At 40.2% G+C, this 18545-nt stretch overlaps 1 protein-coding gene across 2 annotated transcripts in view; it reads left to right on the top strand.

The window, feature by feature from the left end:
• Atl1 (atlastin GTPase 1) overlaps window positions 1-18545 on the top strand; it is a 68917-nt gene that overhangs the window by 16145 nt on the left and 34227 nt on the right. For both annotated transcript variants that reach the window (XM_021178705.3, XM_021178703.2), the window contains exon 3: window positions 15606-15853. In XM_021178705.3, coding sequence (XP_021034364.1) covers window positions 15606-15853 — 248 coding nt within the window. The remainder of the gene's footprint in view (window positions 1-15605; window positions 15854-18545) is intronic.

Here is an 18545-nt window from a genome sequence, read left to right on the forward strand (position 1 = left end):
GGGGTGTTACAGTCATTACTTGTCCACTGGAAACTTTCAGTAAACAACGAAATGCTAGAGTTTGACTTCAGTGTTTTGTGGGGATGCTTCACTACTTAGGTTTTTCCTTGCTGTGGAGTATCTATAAATTATTTAGGAAATACAGTGATAAGAGGTAGAAATTTTAACAAAGATGTTAACCATTCCTACCTTAATTCCACTGTATTCCCATTTCCCGCCATAGTACTGTGTGCCTGGCAGTGCATATGACAGCATATTCAATGCAAATTCATCTGAATTATCCCATTTACTCTTTAGCTGTTAAAATACTCATGTCTTTACGTATCTGTTTTGCAGATGGAAACAATGGAAGTCACTGGTAAGATAAATGACTTAAAGTCATATATTTTGTAAGTTAGAGAACTGTAGTTAGCAGCTAGGGTTTTCTTCTGATTTACTTTTTGTAGCATGATACCATGGAATGGTTTTACAAATGAATGAGTTGGAATGTGAGGATAATATGGAAACCAGGTTTTCATGAGAAGCCATGAGTTTCTCTGATGAGAAAATAGTCCACTGATGCTTAAAGAAAACAGCGCCGTGGTCCTTTCTCCTAGCCGCCATCAGAGACATCACAAAGACAAAAGTGAGGCGGGGTAGATAGCCCAGACTCTGAAAATACGATGATTCCTGAGGAGAGAACAAGAAGATCATTTGCAAATAAGAGCCAGGACCTTGTAGAACTTTGAGATGAGGATTCTTTTACTGAGGCGACAGTGCTTTTTTACAGAGATCAGGGAGGCTAGAGAGCAGAAAAACTTAACGTTGTTGACCAGAGTGTGGGGTGGTGTTGAGGATCCTACTCAGAGTCACCACTGGGAAGCAGGTATGTAAGCTCCACTGAGAATCTACCACCTGAACCTGAATTCTGCATGAAGGAAGTTTGAGTATATGGAAGTACTTAAGAATTGACCTTTCATTATTATTGTTATTACAGGCATTATTATTGTTATTTTAATGATTAGGAAATCTTGAGATTAGAGATCCTAAGCAATTTGCCAGAGACACCACACTTTCTGTATTCTAGACTAGTATGTAGCTCAGGGCTGGTTATTTCTACAGTTCTTGTACTGAGGACCAGAAGCTAGAACAATGCCAAAGGCTGTCACAACAAGCTGATTTAGGAATAAGCTGGTAGAAGAAAGCAGTGCTCTATAAACTCAATCACTTTGGACTAGAAAAGTAGATAAAGTGTGCTAGTGTGGACAGTAAAGGGGGCAGATGAGTATCAGAAACAGTAGCCCAAAAAGCAGCCTTTGAGTGCAGGCTGGAGCACATCTACCAGAAACAGGACAACAGTGGATACCTTTTTATTTATTTCTGTTAACTTTCTCCAAAACTAAAGATACAATGCAAGAATTTAGTTTTCTACAGTTTGACAAAAACTGAGAGTACAATAATATCTTATTAAAATGTTTGAAATAAAGTGTTCATTTGGGCTACCTTAAAACAGAACCCATCTTAGCTGCACAGTAAATATAAGAAATTTCTGTTTGTAGGAATGACAATTGTGGAAATTTTAGGTTAGGAAATTTTAGGTTTCTGGTTTTGTTTTTAAGGGGAGACTGACAATGGTCAGGATATAATACAGTTATGAGCAGAACTCTGATGAATGGCTTAATATTGAAGTGGGAAGATGTGGAACTTACCAAGAGTTCCACTTGTGGGGCTGGTGAGATGGCTCAGTGGTTAAGAGCACTGACTGCTCTTCCAAAGGTCCTGAGTTCAAATCCCAACAACCACATGGTGGCTCTCAACCATCCATAATGAGTTCTGACGCCCTCCTTTGGTGTGTCTGAAGACAGCTACAGTATGCTTACATATAATAAATAAACAAATCTTTAAAAAAAAAAGTTCCACTTGTTAAGTGCATACTTGAAGCTTGGGAATAAGAGAAACAGATTTGAAAAGAAAAAAAAAAAAAAAAAAAGAGGAACCGTGATGAGTCATGAGCCCTAAGGCCTCACTCACTAGTACAGCCAGCAGTGAGCTTCATATGCAGCAAGGAAAGAACGAGAAGCGAGACTAGAATGGAAAGCGGGCCAAAGAAGTAAGGGAAAGGAAAGCCATATCAGAATGAGAAAGCACCATGTTTCCAGGGTGTAGAGCAAAGTCCAGGGCCAGATTCAAGTGTAGGATTTAAGGGAGAAGAAGCTTTCAGAGTGTAATACAAGGTCATGATGTCAGTGCTCCCAGGGTTAGAGCCAAGATCATCTCAGAGGACACACCCACTCTCTCCCAAGTCTACTCAGGCCTGTCATGCTGGGAATCAGGAAAAGCCTGACCCCAGCCTGCTATCTCAGAACATGTGAGCTGAGATGTATTCTATACAGAGATTGGAAAGACCTATTCTTAGATACGTTCCATTACTGGTGTTGTATATGACCAGCAGTCTCAGAGTTGAAGTGAATTTGCCTTTGTGTGTTTTGGAAATGCAAATAACTTCGAAGAAGCTGAAGAGCATGGTGGTGAAATGGAGCTTAACTAGAGTAGAACAGAGCTGGTGTCTCTCTAGCAAAAGAGCATATGCCCGGCAGCAGGCATTTACATGGGGACTACCCATGCCAGAGCACACTGTCAGGATTATCATGACAGAGGGTATGATTGAGGTTCTGGCGATCAGGACCACTGTGCTCAGTCATATGCAGGAGATAGAAAAGCTGGTGAATGACAGAGGTCAGATCTAAACAGGATGCCTCGTTCTTCTTACTACGGACATGGAGGAAACAGAGTACACTCCATATCAGGATTCTGTTCTCTTTCTGCTTCCTAGGTACTGAAGTGTGACGTTGACTTTCATAGAGCTGGGCTATTGTTTAAGGTCAATATTGCTTATTGCCTTTTCTTTAAAATGTGACAATGCTTAATTATATTAGTTATTTTTATTGTTCTTATGATGAAGTAATTGAGAAAAACAACTTGAAAAACGGGTTATTGGGGCTTATGCTTTAGGAGGGAGATCAACAGGAAGCAGAAAAAGCAGACAGGAAGTAGGGCTTAGCTACAAAACCTCATGGTGCACTCCCATTGACCCACTTCCTTCATCAAGCATTCGCCTCCTAAAAGTTCTACAGCATCACCACACAGTGTCACCAATACGGAACCGAGTATTCAAGCATGTGACCCGTGAGGGATGTTTTTCCATATACCTCGTCCTTATAAATCAAAACAACATAAATTTCTAAATTTCTTTTAGGCTCGACATGTACTATATGACACATAGATATATATGACACATGCTGCATGACTCATGCATTTATATAACATGTGCTATATATTCTCACCTCCCAACATTTTCTCACTTAGCTGATTCCATAATCAGTTTTTATACATATACACAAACATGCACAGACATACACACACACACCCACTCATGCACATAAACATAGACACATGTATACACACATACATTCGCATGTGCACACTTGCACAGACACATGCACATATAAACCTATGTGCACACGTACACACATAGACTTAGATTCTGATACAAATTTGTTTTAATGACTCCTGGGATACACCTTTGCCCCTTCTTAAACTTACTTTTAGTCCAGACTAACTATAAATTAGATTCCATGCTCATTAGGAGGATGAGTCACACTAAAATACCTCCACTCTTGAAAAGGTCTTTAGGTTTGAACTTTTTTCTATAAAAATTCATATAAATATCTTTATAAAAAGAGCATATAAGGTATACATAGTCAGCTTAAAAGTAATAGTGACCCCCTGTGTCCGCACTCCCCGACGAACCATTTCAGTATTTCCTTACTCTTCCATGGCCTCCTTAATGGCAGCTTCTCCTTCCCCTACAAAGGTGAACACGTTTACACACTTGTGGTGTTTTTATCCTCGTGATAATTTGAATGGTTCCCCTAAGTAAGTATGTGTACCTCATTAATAGATGTCTTCCTTCTTTCGGCCCTGGTGAGGGAACTAGTGCCCTGGATGAGTTTGGCTCCCATCGACCACTGAGCTTCAGTCTCAGCACAGTGTTTGTTTTTATTGTAGGACAGTCACACTAAGTGGCTCAGGCTAATCTTGAACTCATTCTACAGTTTAAGCAGGTACTGAATTTATCCTCCTACCTCAGCCTCCTAAGTGGCCAGTAGTATACACTGGTACCACCAGGACTGCCTTAATTCTACACTTAAGGTTTTTCCGTCTGTCTGTCTGTTTTTGTAAAACTAAGATTAAATTATATAATTTCCTCCCTTCCCTTTCTTCCTTCTAACTCTTCCATGCACTCCCTCTTGTTTGGTGTGTGTGTGTGTGTGTGTGTTGTGCACACACCTATATTCCTAAATCTACACATACAGCCTGCTCAGCCCATATAAAGTTACATGTATGTGATTGCAGGACTGACCATTTGGTATTGAATAGCCAGTCTGGGGTCTCTTACCTGGAGAAGACTATTTCTCCTGCTCTCAGTATTCCTTAGTGGCCTGTAGTTCTTTGTGTAGGGTTGAGGACCTGTGAGATTTCCCCCTTCCATGTTAACATGCCTGTTGGTATTGTCCTTGTTCAGATCTTGTTTAGGCAGCCATATTGATGAGGTTTCATGGGTGTAGCTTCTATGATATTTCTAGGAGACAAAATTTCATGGTGTAATATAGTAGGAATCTAGAGTGTGCATTTTTTCCAAAAATATTTTTTTCACCCTGTGTCTTTACCCACGCCTGGTGTTGTAATGTGGAGTGAGGCCTTGTCACTGCCTCCACCTGCCTGTACTGATGTGTGAGCCCCAGTCTCTGTTTATTCATCTCCACATGGTCCAGCTATGCCTGTTTGTCCTTTGCTTATTTTAATAGGTGTTTTTTCTTCTGGATTTTCTGAGTTCTTTACTTACCTTCGTTGTTTGGGTCCCTTTTCCTACTTTGTGATGTGGCTTTGCTCTTTGTAGACAGGCACTCTATGTTTAAATGTAGTCAACCTAATCACTCAGTACTTCTCCTTATGGTTTATGGTTTTTATAGTATAAGAAATCTTTCCTTATCTGAAGGTTGAAATATATTCTAGTACTTGATTTTTAAATGATAGTACTACTTTTTCAAGTATTTTTTATTGCAAAATATACATTTTACCATTTTAATCATTTTAAGTGTTTGGCTCAGTGACATAAGTACTCATACTTTTGCACCCATCACTATGTTTAAGTTAGTTGTAAAGCTGAAACTCTGCCCCTGTTAAGCAGCACTGCCCATCCATCCAGCACTTCCCATCTCAGCTCCTTGAGATGCTGGATTCTCCTTCCCTGTGCTGTTGTCTATGGTAGGTGCTTCATATAAGTACAGTGTTGTGGTATTTATCTCTTCGTAAGTGGCTTGTTTATCTTTATATATTATTTTATTTATTTCTGTCTTAGCAGATTTCAGAGTGGGTGCTGGGAATTGAACCCAGGTCCTCTGGGAGAGAAGCTAGTGCTCCTAACTGCTGAACCATCTCTCTAACCTTCAATAGTTTGAACATTTTTGAAGCTTACTTTATATTCCAAAATAATATCAAATTTGTGAGGGCACGTGTGTGTGTGTGTGTGTGTGCATGTGTGCACTCGAATAAGTGCGTGCTTGTGCAAGCCATGTGCCATTCCTCGAGTACCATTTGTTTTGCTTTTTAAACAGTTCTGTCATTTGGCCTGGAACTAGCCTAGGCTGGCTGAGCAGCCAGCCCCAGGAATCTGCCTGTCTCTATCTTGCCAGCACTGAAGTTACACATGTGCATCACCACGCTTGGCTTTTTCTTGTGGGTCTGGAGATTTAACTCATGTCCTCCCTCACTTTACAAAGCAGGCAATTGAGCTTTGTCCCCAGCCCATGCTTTCTAACTGTCCCTAGGATATATTTCCATACCCCTTATTAGTTCAGACTTTCTCAATGCGTAGTTCATTCTCTCCCATTTACTAGCAAGGTTTGGACTTTTTAAAAAAGATATTTATTTATTTCATGTATATGAATACACTACAGCTGTCTTCAGACACACCAGAAGAGGGCATCAGATCCCATTACAGATGGTTGTGAGGCACCATATGGTTTCTGGGAATTGAACTCAGGACCTCTCAAAGAGCAGTCAGTGCTCTTAACTGCTGAGCCATCTCTCCAGCCCAAGGTTTGGACTTTTTAATCTATCAGATACTACAAGCTGATTGACATTTTAAAATGATCAGATTGGTTGGTACATTTGTCAAGTCTCCTTTTTTTTTTTTTTTTTTTTTAAAGATTTATTTATTATACGTAAGTACACTGTAGCTGTTTTCAGACACATTAGAAGAGGGCACCAGATCTCATTGCGGATGGTTGTGAACCACCATGTGGTTGCTGGGATTTGAACTCAGGACCTTCAGAAGAGCAAGTCAGTGCTCTTACCCGCTGAGCCATCTCTCCAGCCTGTCTCCCTTCTTTTCTGTTAAGCTTTACTTACAAACTTTTGAACTATTAAGAATCTACCAATATGACAGCATCACGTTTTCTTGAAGAATTTGGCCTTTTATTTTTGTATAGTAGGCCTCTAGAGTAATATTTTTGTCTAATACTAACATAAATGCTTAATATTTTGTTTGCTGGTTCCATTTGTGAACCTATCAAATGCTACCTATAAAATGAATCCTCTTGCCTGCAAGATTTTCTCTAAAATAGCCCCAGAGTACTCAAAGTTGATTATCTCTCTTGAGTTAGTATCTCCTGAATAGATAAAATATAGTTTTTTCTTCCTTCCTTCCTTCCTTCCTTCCTTCCTTCCTTCCTTCCTTCCTTCCTTCCTTCTTTCCTTCCTTCCTTCCTTCCTTCCTTCCTTCTTTCTTTCCTTCTTTTTAATGAGTTTTACAATTAGGAAAATCATTAAAACTTTCTGATAAGAATCTCTATTATGTAATAATGATTATTTGCTCTTATTCTAAGTTTTTCAGATTTTTTTCCTTTATGCATATCAGAATTTAATAGCTGAGTACCAGCTTCTAGTGACTTAGAAATTTCACATAAGATTAAAATTTTCCTGCTTAGAATGCAAAACCCAGTGTGCAAAAAGTTGAAACAGAATGTTTATTTCCTTCTCAATTTTCTGGTGTTGTGATAGAATACCTGAGATTGATTTTTTTTTTAAAGAAAGATGTATTGTGACCCGCTTCCTTCAGGTGGATAAGTGCATGACCAGATGGCCATGTCTAATGAGAGCCTGCTCTTGCATCCTGACAGAAACCTGCAGGGCAAGGGCATGTGTTAAAGAGACAGCACATCAGGGCAGCTTCACCTTTCTTAGCTATTTTTTTATTTAGTGTATTTTGACAAATCTCATTCCCTTCCCTCCACTCCTTCCCCTTATCCAGTCCTCATGCCCTTCCCCTCTCAGCTTCATGTGCTCTGCTTTTGAACCCACGAAGTCCCTTTAATGCCTCCACGTGCATGGGTAAAGGACCATCTATTGGAACAGGAGTAGCTTCTCAGAGCCTGCATCCCTAAAGAAACTGACTCCCTCTCCCAGCAGCCGTCAGTTGCCAATAGCTCCTCAGCTAGGAGTGGGACTTCACTAACTTGATCTTGTGCAGGTCTTGTTCATGTGGTCATATAGCTGATGTGAGTCTGTGTGCAAGGACCCTGTCATGTCTAGCAAATACTGCTTTCCTGCATCTGGCTCTTACAATCTTTCTTGCTTCTCTTGCTTCTCTGTTATGACAGAACTGAGCCCTAGGCTAAATGAGTGTGATATAGATGTCCCATACAGAACTAAGAACTTCAAAGTATCTTATTCTCTGTGTAATGACCACTAGTAAGTCTCTGTATTAATTACTATCTATTGCAAGAAGAAGTTTCTCTGATGAGGATTGAGAGGGATAAGAATTTAGGGGATAGTTTATTACTTTGTACATGTAGCAGGAGGATAATACTAAGTTCTCCCATAAGACCTAGCCAGCCACAAGTTTGGCTCAGTTAGTAGTGCCAAGCCTGGGTTCTGTCTTGTGGAATGGGCATCATATCTGATCAGAAAGTGGCTGACTGCTCGCATAACATTCATTTCTCTATTGCACCAGTGCACGTCTATTGCTCACAGAGTACACAGCTAGGTAAGGCTGTTGATTACTTTGCTTTCTTGTTAGTCTGTATAGAACCTTCCAGAGGTCTGAAAGCTAGCTGGTAGGCATGAAGATTCCTGGTTGGCACTAGCTTGATTTCCTTACATCTTATGATTCTAGTATGTGGTGAAGTCAGGAACACAGCTTCTGAAGGGTCAATGATGGAACAGCTAGATTAATGGATACAGGGGAGAGGAAAGTATGGGGAGGGGTTATGCTAACATTAAAGACCTTTGAAACAGTGTCATTTTTTAACAACCCACTCTTGCTGTAAATAATCTAGTTCTGCGAGAGCAGAATGTTGTTCACTCTTCTGAGAATTTGCTAAGTTCTTCAAGAAGGACAGCAGTATGTTCATAAGAGTTTTCATGACCTCACCACTTTCTAATGGTCCCACCAGCTCTCAGTGGGAGCCAGATTTGAGTGTGTCTCAGTGGGGACAAAGCATACTCAAGCCACAGCCAGTTGGTCCTCTGCTGGGGAGCCATCTGTCTATACCCATTATGGTAAGTGCTGTCCCTGCCTGGCTTATTCCTGACCTGTTCCTTTCCTTTTCTCTTTTGAGAGTTGAATGCTGTTTGGGGAATTGATATTAAATTTAGTTTAAGAAAACATATTTAAGAAGGCAGAAATCTGATGTGGACAAATCTTGGATTAGGGCTGGGTGAAGGATAGGTTAGTGGTAGAGTGCCTGCTTAGCAAAATAAAGTGTTTCATACCCAGTACTGCGAAGAGAAGAAAACAAATAAACAACCCCCCACAAGTTCAGTCTTCCCTATGTTATTCACTTCTGCCCTGCAGAGCCAGAGCCAGGAATGAGAAGCAGGCAGACACTGGTTTTTCTTCTTTCCATCTTCCCAGTACCCACCTCGTTTCAAATCCTCCCACACCTCTCATCTCTCTCTGACTGACCTGGCCCCTGGGAACCCTGCTAACCCGTTCTGTCCTTTCTACCCCATAAGCCCTCCAGTCACACAAACACTTCTCATAGTTGTACGTATTGTACATGCTAAGATATATCTTGAATTACTAGAATATGCAATGGCATTTATTCCAAGCGAGCTTCCTCATTCTTTGCATTTGTATTATATTTTGTAGGTGAATAAACCACAGTTAATTGAGCAGTCTCTCATTTGAAGGATGTTTATAGCTTCTGGTATTTTGCATCTATGTGACTAGTCTGTGGAATGAGTTCCTTGAACTAGCCTCTCTAAGCTGAAGGCTATGTACATTTACACTCTTCACAGGTATTTGCTCGCCTGCTAGATAAGACACTGTGTTCATTTTGCTGTCCCCTGCAAGGACTGACCAACCATGCAAACAAGGAGTTGTTGATCTTTGCAAAGCAAGTGCTTTATCAGTATATGTTTCAGTTTTATTTGCCAGACATTGGATATCTTTTCTTATACATGGAGCCTTTTAATATGTTTCTTGTCAGTTGCTTGTTTGTAATCTTTGTCTGTTTTTCCTGTTTTATCCTTAGCTCTGGTTTAAGTTGGCTTTGAGTATGATGAAGTAGAAGCAGAGGTTCATTTCCTTGTAAATGTTTCATTGTTTTGTATAATTTATTGGGAAGATAAATCCTTCCTTGTTATTGCAGTTATATTTTTTGTTATAAATAAGATAAAAATAAGAAACACTTGTGTGTCTGGAATCCTTAAACATTTTTTATTACCTCTTCTACTTTATTGTCTTTTCTTTTGTTAAACAGAGTCATAGTCTGTAGCTCAGGTTTGCCTAAACGGAGGCAGTCTTTGTGCCTTAGCTTCCCTAGTACTGTGCTATAGGCATGGGCCACCACACCTGTTTGTTTGTTTGTTTGTCTGTGTTTCCTATATCAGACTAGAACATTCTCTGTAGCTCAGGCTAGCCTTGAACTCTCAGCAGTTTTCTAGCCTCAGCCTCCTAGGTGATAGGATTAAAAGCACGTGCCACCACACCTAGCTAATATCATCATATTTTAATTACTGTGCATTTGAAATGTCAATGGCTAGAGCTATAAGTCCTCCAACTTTGTTCTCCAAGATTTCTTTGTTGGCCTTTGTTTTTTGTGTTTCCATCTGAACTTGTTAATTTGTGTGAGAAGTATTGCTGAGAATTTGATTATTGTTATAGCTAATCTAGAAATCAAAGGGGTTGTTGACACACTTACAATATGGAATCTTTAAGTCTGGGAACATTTGTATTTGTATTGTAGTGCTGCTTTGTATTTTCCTTAGAGGTCTGAAGTCCCTTTCATTGACTGCTGTAGTATATTGGCACCATGATGGCTTACTGGGTGCTCCTCTTCCCATTTCCACAGTCAGATGAAACAGGCGTGGTAGCAGCATTTATCTCATGGCACTTTGCAAATACTGAGATCCGCACACTTTCTCACCCATTACAAACTTGCACTCTGTGTACCAACATATCACTTAAGTTTATTGCTAAATGTGTCACAATTATGTCATGTAAATGACTTTTCTTACTCAAAAACCAAAGCTTAATATATAAAATTCATTCTTTTAGTGTACTGTCCTATGACTGTGACAAGTTTGTACAGTCATGTTATGAGACTGTAACCAGAGTATAATCTTTACACTACTCCATATACCTTTGTCTCTCTTTATAGTCCATTTTGTCTACTCCACTTCTGGCCACCACTAATATACTTAGCCTCGGCTGACTTTTCATATGAATGGGACCGTGTAGCGTATTGCCATTTAAGTGAAATTTATAAGGTTAAGCCATGTTGCATGAATCAGTCGTTTATTCCCTTTCATCCATGAATAATATCCCATTGTATGAATATTCTAGTTTGTTTATTTAATCCCCAGCTGAGGAGCATTTGTTTACTGTTTAAATTTTAACTAATATGAATAAAGCTACTGTAAACATCTGTGGATAAATTTTTGGTTTACATTTACTTTGGATAAGTTTCTACAAATGGTATTTCTGGGTCTTTGGGTTTGCAACTGTGAGAAAGAACCTGTCTGCACATGTGCTGCACAGTCTGGCCTTCTGACATGGAAAATAGCATTCTGTTGGCTTCACATTCTTGTCAGCACTGGGTTCATTGTTTCTTTCTTTCTTTCTTTCTTTCTTTCTTTCTTTCTTTCTTTCTTCCTTCTCTGTTTCTTTTTTATATGTGTACAGTATTATCGTTTTTATTTTTATTTTTCAGCTTATAATATAATTTCTGTATTTTTTCATTTCCTCTCTCTAAGCTGTTGCCAGCCTCGACACCACAGGGTAGACTGTGGTCAAATGTGAAGTCAACCATTGATCACTTAGCAAACTTTTTCTGAGGGAATAAAGCTTGATTCACTGGGGCCAGCACTCCCTGTGACCAATGAGAAACTCTCTGGACTCTTTAAATTTTGGGGGGTTCGAGAGAAGGAAAAGAGAAAAATGGGGCGGGGACTGAGAATCACACATTCACACACACACATTCACACACACACATTCACACACACACATATACACATATTTGGTGGATGAAGCAAACTCCAACAAGTTGACTCCAACAACTTTTTTTCTCTTAAACACCTAAGCCAGAGTATTCTATGTGGAAAAAGATTACCTCATAACTACAAGTTACACATTCTCTACAAACAGTCAACACAAAACATATTCTTAAAAACACAGACTAACGTCATTACATAAAGGGTATTACAAAAGGATTATTCATTATGAGATTCTTTGAAACTTATCTCTCACTAAACATTTCCCAGCTAGTGCTCTCTCCACAAGCTCAACATAATCCCAAAGCAAGAATTCTTTTGTCATTGATTAACAGAATTTAAGCAAGCCAGTCTATAGTATGTATTTGCCAAGAAACAGATCACCATCTATCTTATGTCTTATTTTTGAAGTCTTGTTCAGTTAAACTGGCAAAACATTTGCTGTCTGTTCTTATACTCATTACAGATTATTTACTCTTTATTCATAACTCTGCCTTTTCATGGTGTACACAGAAACCTGTGGCCGCATCCCTAGAGCACAAGATCCAGGAACTCAGACCCGACCTAGAATGAAATGTTTTCTTTGATCACTAACTTCTCCCAAGTCTTTTTCTCTTCCAAGTACAAGTGCGTGCTTGTCATGCCTGAAAGTTCTCTGTGCTCACTTCTACCTCTGCAGGCTTTGCTTACTGTTCTACAAGGAGTTCTTGCTGTGTTATGTGTTTCAGGCAAAGCAACTTAAATCATCTCCTTGAACTTTCTATCCACTACTCTAACTTCCTAAAACCATTTAAATCAAATCAGGAATTCTGTAAAATCACTAATTCATCTAAACAATATTATCTCATGAAAGTTTATCTTCATGTTGATCTACAGGGAAATTTGCCCAATAATAATTTCACTCAGGAAGTAACCACACTAGGTTATCTAGGCAGTGAAGGTTTCCCCATGTCCAATCACACCAGGCCAGATACACAGCAATGACAAACATGGGAAGGCACATCAGTAGCAGAAGCAATTCTGGAACAAAGCCCCTTGGGCTATGCCTCTCTAGAGTACACCCATCGAAGTTGTGAAAAACAGTGGGCCTTATCCAGGAAGCTCCCTTGCCTACTGCAGCTCCTTCTGCATGGCAGCAGCACTAAGCCCTCCCTTATACCCCACACACTCTCTTTCAAGTTCATGGCCTCTTTTCTCGTGAATTGTTATATTCATATATGTATATACATATATTCTTAAGTATATCATGTTCAATTGGTATAATGTTGTCTGTATCAGGACGGACCATTTGATACTGGATAACTAATTGGTGTGCTCTTCCACAGGGAAGACTGCCTCCTAGTGTCAGCGTTGCTTGGAGTTCATTGTGTAGGATTGAGACCTCATGAACTTTTTCTGTCCACTTTGAAATGTCTGTTTGGGCAGTGATGTTGGTGAGACTTTATGGTGTGGCTTTTGATATTACTAGGAGATATTACATGGAGTTTGCTGTGAGATATTACATAATATCTAGGGATCTAGGGATGTGACCACAGGTTTCTGTGTGTACCATGAAAAGGCGGGGTTATGAATGAATAAAGAGTAAATAATCTATAATGAGATACTACATAATATCTCACAGCAAACTCCATGGTCCTCTGGTTCACACAGTCTTCTTCCTTCCTTTCCATTATGCTCCCTGAGCTGTGGGTGTGGCTGCGGGGGTGGGAGGGTTTGGTAGATGTGACCATTGGGAATGGGCTCCATAACACTATAGTTTGATTGCTTGTGGTTTTCTGTTGTGGTCTTCACAAAGAGAATTTTCCTTGATAAGGGAGAAGTGAAGACTACATCTGTCTGTGTTTAAGGACAAATGCTTAGATTTTTGTTAGAGATTATGCTGGCACATGACCTAAGACCCTCTCAACAAGAGGGAAACCATTCCTGGTACTGAAAACCTACTACTCAGGGACAATGAAGTCATGAATCTACTACTCAGGGACAATGAAGTCATGAATCTACTACTCAGGGACAATGAAGTCATGAATCTTGGAGGAAAATCTCTAACCTCGACTCTACTAAACTAGCACAATTCTTAGTATTTTAAAAAAGGTTTTATTTTTCTTTTCTTTTTTTTTTTTTTTTTTTTTTTTTTTTTTTGGTTTTTCGAGACAGGGTTTCTCTGTGTAGTCCTGGCTGTCCTGGCACTCACTTTGTAGACCAGGCTGGCCTCGAACTCAGAAATCCACCTGCCTCTGCCTCCCGAGTGCTGGGATTAAAGGCGTGCGCCACCACGCCCGGCTTATTTTTATTTTCTGTATGAGTGTTTTGCCTGCACCTGAGCATCACATGTATGCAGTTCCTGAAGAGGCCAGAAAAGGGCATAGGAACCCTTTTCTCGCTACAAAGCCCAAACTAGCTTCAAATTCAAGATCCTCTTGCCTCAGCTTCCGTAGTTATTGGTTTGCCACTGTGGTAGCAGTACAGTGCAATTTTAATTATAAAACAAATTTATCGTATTGATTATAATGTACAGCTCCAAAGGGTTAAAATAGCCTAAACTAATATTAATTAGACAAGAGAGGCTTTCCATACTATAGGTAATAACTTTTCTAAACGATTTTAATTAAGATAAGTATTATTGATATAGGAAAAGTTTGATTTCTATTATATACTTTATACAAGTACCAACTCCTGATAGAGCTTAAACACCAAAAGTAAAACTTTAAAACACAATAGATATATTTTCAGATTTTCATAAGGAGTTTATGAGACATAGCAAAGTGCTAAATACATAAGAACACTATAATAAAGTTTATTATGTTGAATTAACAGTTGCTCTACATCTGTTAATTTGTGAAGCGTGGAGAGGTGACGTGTGCTTGTGCAGGTGCAGTGGTTTTGCATGTTGAGTGTATGTTCTCCTCCTGTGTTTTCTGCTTGTCATTCCAAGTGCCTCTTGGGATTGGATGTTCATTTCTTCCTCAGGCTGGGAAATTGTCTGCTGTAATTTCATTGAACACCCTATGCTTTAGAATTTATCTTAACTCTTTCTCTCTCATGAGTGCTGAGATTTGGTCTCTTGATTGGCTTCTGAAGTTTGTGGTCATCTGGGTCATTCTTTTTGTTGTTTGTTTGCTTATTTGTTAAAATATGGTGTCTGGAGAGATGGCTTAGTGTTTAAGAGCATTTGTTGCTCTTCCATATGACCTGAACTCAGTTCCCAGTCCCCACATCAGGTGGCTCACAACTAGCTGTACCTCCTGCTCCAGGGATACTATGTCTTCTTCTGACTCCCATGGGAACCTACACAAACAAGGTGCACACACACACACATGATACTATCATACCATATACATAAATAAAAATAACAATATGTATGTATGTATGTATATATGTATGCCACACATATACGTTAATGATATGAGTGTGGACATACATGTAAATGTCTGAATACAAGTTTTTGGACTCAGTTATTCACTTTCTGTACAAGCCTGAGGGCCTGAGTTTGCTCTCCGAAACCATACAAAAACAAGGCATGGTGGTCCTCACCCATAAGCTTAGTGCTGGGAAGGTAGAGATAGGAGGATCCCTGGGGCTTGCCGGCCTGCCAGTCGAGCTGAATCAGTGAGTTCCAGAGTCTGTGAGATGCCTTGCCTAAGACAAATAGGGTTGTGCAGAGGGATTGACCTGTGGCCTCCGTCTGTATGCACACTGATGTGCAGGCACACTCCCAATACTCTCATGCGTCGACATAGAGGCACTGCAAGGATTTGTTTAAATAGCCAAGCCATCTTAGAGGATGGCTCGGTGAAATACAATCATGAGATTCAGCTGCTTCAAAAGGTGAGTGCTTGCTTAGGCTTTTTTTTTTTTTTCTTGTTTAGTAAAGAACTTTGTACCGACTTAGACTTAGAGCATTTTAAAAGGAAAACAATGGTTGATTGCATCCCATGACCAGGAAGACTAGTCCCCGGTCTGGTCCAGGTACCTTGGTCTGAGTGATATAAAACACGTGACTAGAGATGAACATGCTCACTCTGCTTGAGATAATTAGCTGAAGTAATTGGTATTTTGTTCCACAGGTGGGTTTTCAGAGAAGTCAAGCGACTGGAGCTCAGAAGAGGAGGAGCCAGTGAGAAAGGCAGGGCCTGTCCAGGTCCTCATCGTCAAGGACGACCATTCCTTTGAGTTGGACGAGGCTGCGCTGAACCGCATCCTTTTGTCCCAGGCCGTCAGAGACAAGGAGGTGGTCGCTGTGTCTGTTGCTGGAGCCTTTAGAAAAGGGAAGTCCTTCTTGATGGACTTCATGTTGCGGTACATGTACAACCAGGTAGGGAAGGGCACGTAAAGTCATTGTTCCCAGGCCCCTTCACATTGTGTTGTGTTTCTGTTACCAGGGGTGCCTGTATAAAGGCCATGGTATAGCTACTCCAACGGCAGTGCTCTGGAGACTGAGCACACACATGATTGTTCCTGGACGCTACTGTGCAGCGGTTAGCTGAGGAGAGAACTAACCTTTGCTCTTTAAAGATCAGCATAGTAATATAATGATGAACTGTTACAGTTTTAAAATGTTAAGCTTTTACCATAAATTTTTCTTTTTAATAATTTCCCCACAATGTTTATGATGACATTCTTAGAGCTTGAGGCAAAGGGATTTGGGTGCCAGTGCCTGTGTTCTTCCACTGACAGTAGTTTCTGGGTTTATCTTCTCTGTGTGTGTGTGTGCTTGTTCCTACTAGCCATTCACCACTCCATGATACTGAAAAATCTCAAATTAAATTGCTAATGTCAGTGTACTTTCTCCCCATTTTTCAATATAAATTAGACATTACTCTTATAGCATTTGTTTTTAAATAAAGTACATACAGAGAGACACAAATATGAAGTGTGAACTTGTTTATTTTTATAAATACGCATTTTTGTATAGCCTAGAACTCAAAACAGAGCACCACCATTCCCCCCAGAAAGTTTCTTCACAGACGTCCTAATCTGTTCTCACCTTGCTGCCATCCCTGGAGGCAGCTGATAGTGTCTGACAAAATCACGTGGTACAGAAACATGACTTCAAGGACCAATGGGAAGCTAGGACGAGGCTAGAGGTCAGCAAAGGAATCAGTCTGGCATTGCCCCCACAGCAGATTCGAGTACAGACAAGGAGTGTTGAAGCAGAAGAGATACATCACCTGAAGGACTTTGTGTTCGGAAGCACTTGAGATCAGGGACAGAAGAATTACAAGTTACTAGTTAGCTGGCCTGGCATAATGGCACACACCTTTCATCCCAGCACTTGGGAGAGAGGCAGGTGGATCTGCATGAGTAGATGCCTGATCTACAAAGCAAGTTCTGGCACAGCCAAGATGAAACCCTATCTCCAAAAAACAAACAAACAAACAAACAAACAAACAAACCAAACAAACAAAAAACCATTAGCCTAGACTGCATATCTAGTTCCAGACCAGGCAGGCCACATGACACGACTATGGCAAAAGGGCTTTGACCTGTGTGTTTATAGCATGGTTATCCATTTTTAGTTTGATCTTTTATGTCTGAAGTATTTTAAGACAACTTTGAGGCTAACATTTATCCAGTGTTAGTTCAAACAAATAAAGAACAGAATCACAAAAATCATTCAATCTTTGAAAGCCGGCAAAACTCTTTTAAACCCTGGTTCCTAGCGTATACCAAAGTGTAATTGTACTTAACACAAAAGGATTATTAAACCCTGGTTCCTAGCGTATACCAAAGTGTTATTGTACTTAACATAGAAGGATTATTAAACCCTGGTTCCTAGCGTATACCAAAGTGTTATTGTACTTAACACAAAAGGATTATTAAACCCTGGTTCCTAGCGTATACCAAAGTGTTATTGTACTTAACACAAAAGGATTATTAAACCCTGGTTCCTAGCGTATACCAAAGTGTTATTGTACTTAACACAAAAGGATTATTAAACCCTGGTTCCTAGCGTATACCAAAGTGTTATTGTACTTAACACAAAAGGATTATTAAACCCTGGTTCCTAGCGTATACCAAAGTGTTATTGTACTTAACACAAAAGGATTATTAAACCCTGGTTCCTAGCGTATACCAAAGTGTTATTGTACTTAACATAGAAGGATTATTAATGCACGTTCTCCTCAGATCAAGTTGCCTGTGATAAAGAGTGCTTGCTTGGATCCTCTTTTTCTCTGTCTGCACCCAGCTGAGCGTGAACAGTGAGTGGCAGAAGGTGACACCACTGACGGTGTGGAGCTATTCTTGTCCCACTTCTGACAGACTACCATCACTCATGTTAGAATGGCGAAACTGGATTTTTTAAAAATTATATATTTTCTTTATTTACATTTCAAATGTTATCCCTTTCCTGGTTTCCCCTCCAAAACCCCCATTCCCTCCCTCCTTCCCCCTGTTCACCAGCCCACCCACTCCCATTCCTGGCCCTGGCATTCCCCTACGTTGGGGCATTGAACCTTCTCAGAACCAAGGGCCTCTCCTCCCATTGATGACCAACTAGGCCATCCTCTGCTACATATGCAGCTGGAGCCATGAGTCTCTTTGATTGGTGGTTTAATCCCTGGGAGCTCTGGGGGTACTGGTTACTTCATATTGTTGTTCCTTCTATGGGCCTTCAGACCCCTTCATCTCCTTGGGTACTTTCTTTTATTTATTTATTTATTTATTTATTTATTTATTGGTTTTTTTGAGACAGGGTTTCTCTGGCTGTCCTGGAACTCACTTTGTAGACCAGGGTGGCCTCGAACTCAGAAATCTGCCTGCCTCTGGCGTGAGCCACCACAGCTCAGGTACTTTCTTTACCTTCTTCATCGGGGACCCTGTGCTCTATCCAATGGATGGCTCTGAGCATCCACTTCCGTATTTGTCAGGCACTGGCAGAGCCTCTCAGGAGACAGCTATATCAGGCTCCTGTCAGCAAGCACTTGTTGGCATTCATGATAGTGTCTGGGTTTGGTGACTGTGCGAAACTTGATTTTAAATGTGGCAGGCAATGTTCTCTGTTT

This window comes from Mus caroli, unplaced genomic scaffold, assembly GCF_978045245.1.
Source record: "Mus caroli unplaced genomic scaffold, Mus_caroli_1 scaffold_14, whole genome shotgun sequence".
Taxonomy (NCBI): Eukaryota; Metazoa; Chordata; class Mammalia; order Rodentia; family Muridae; genus Mus; species Mus caroli.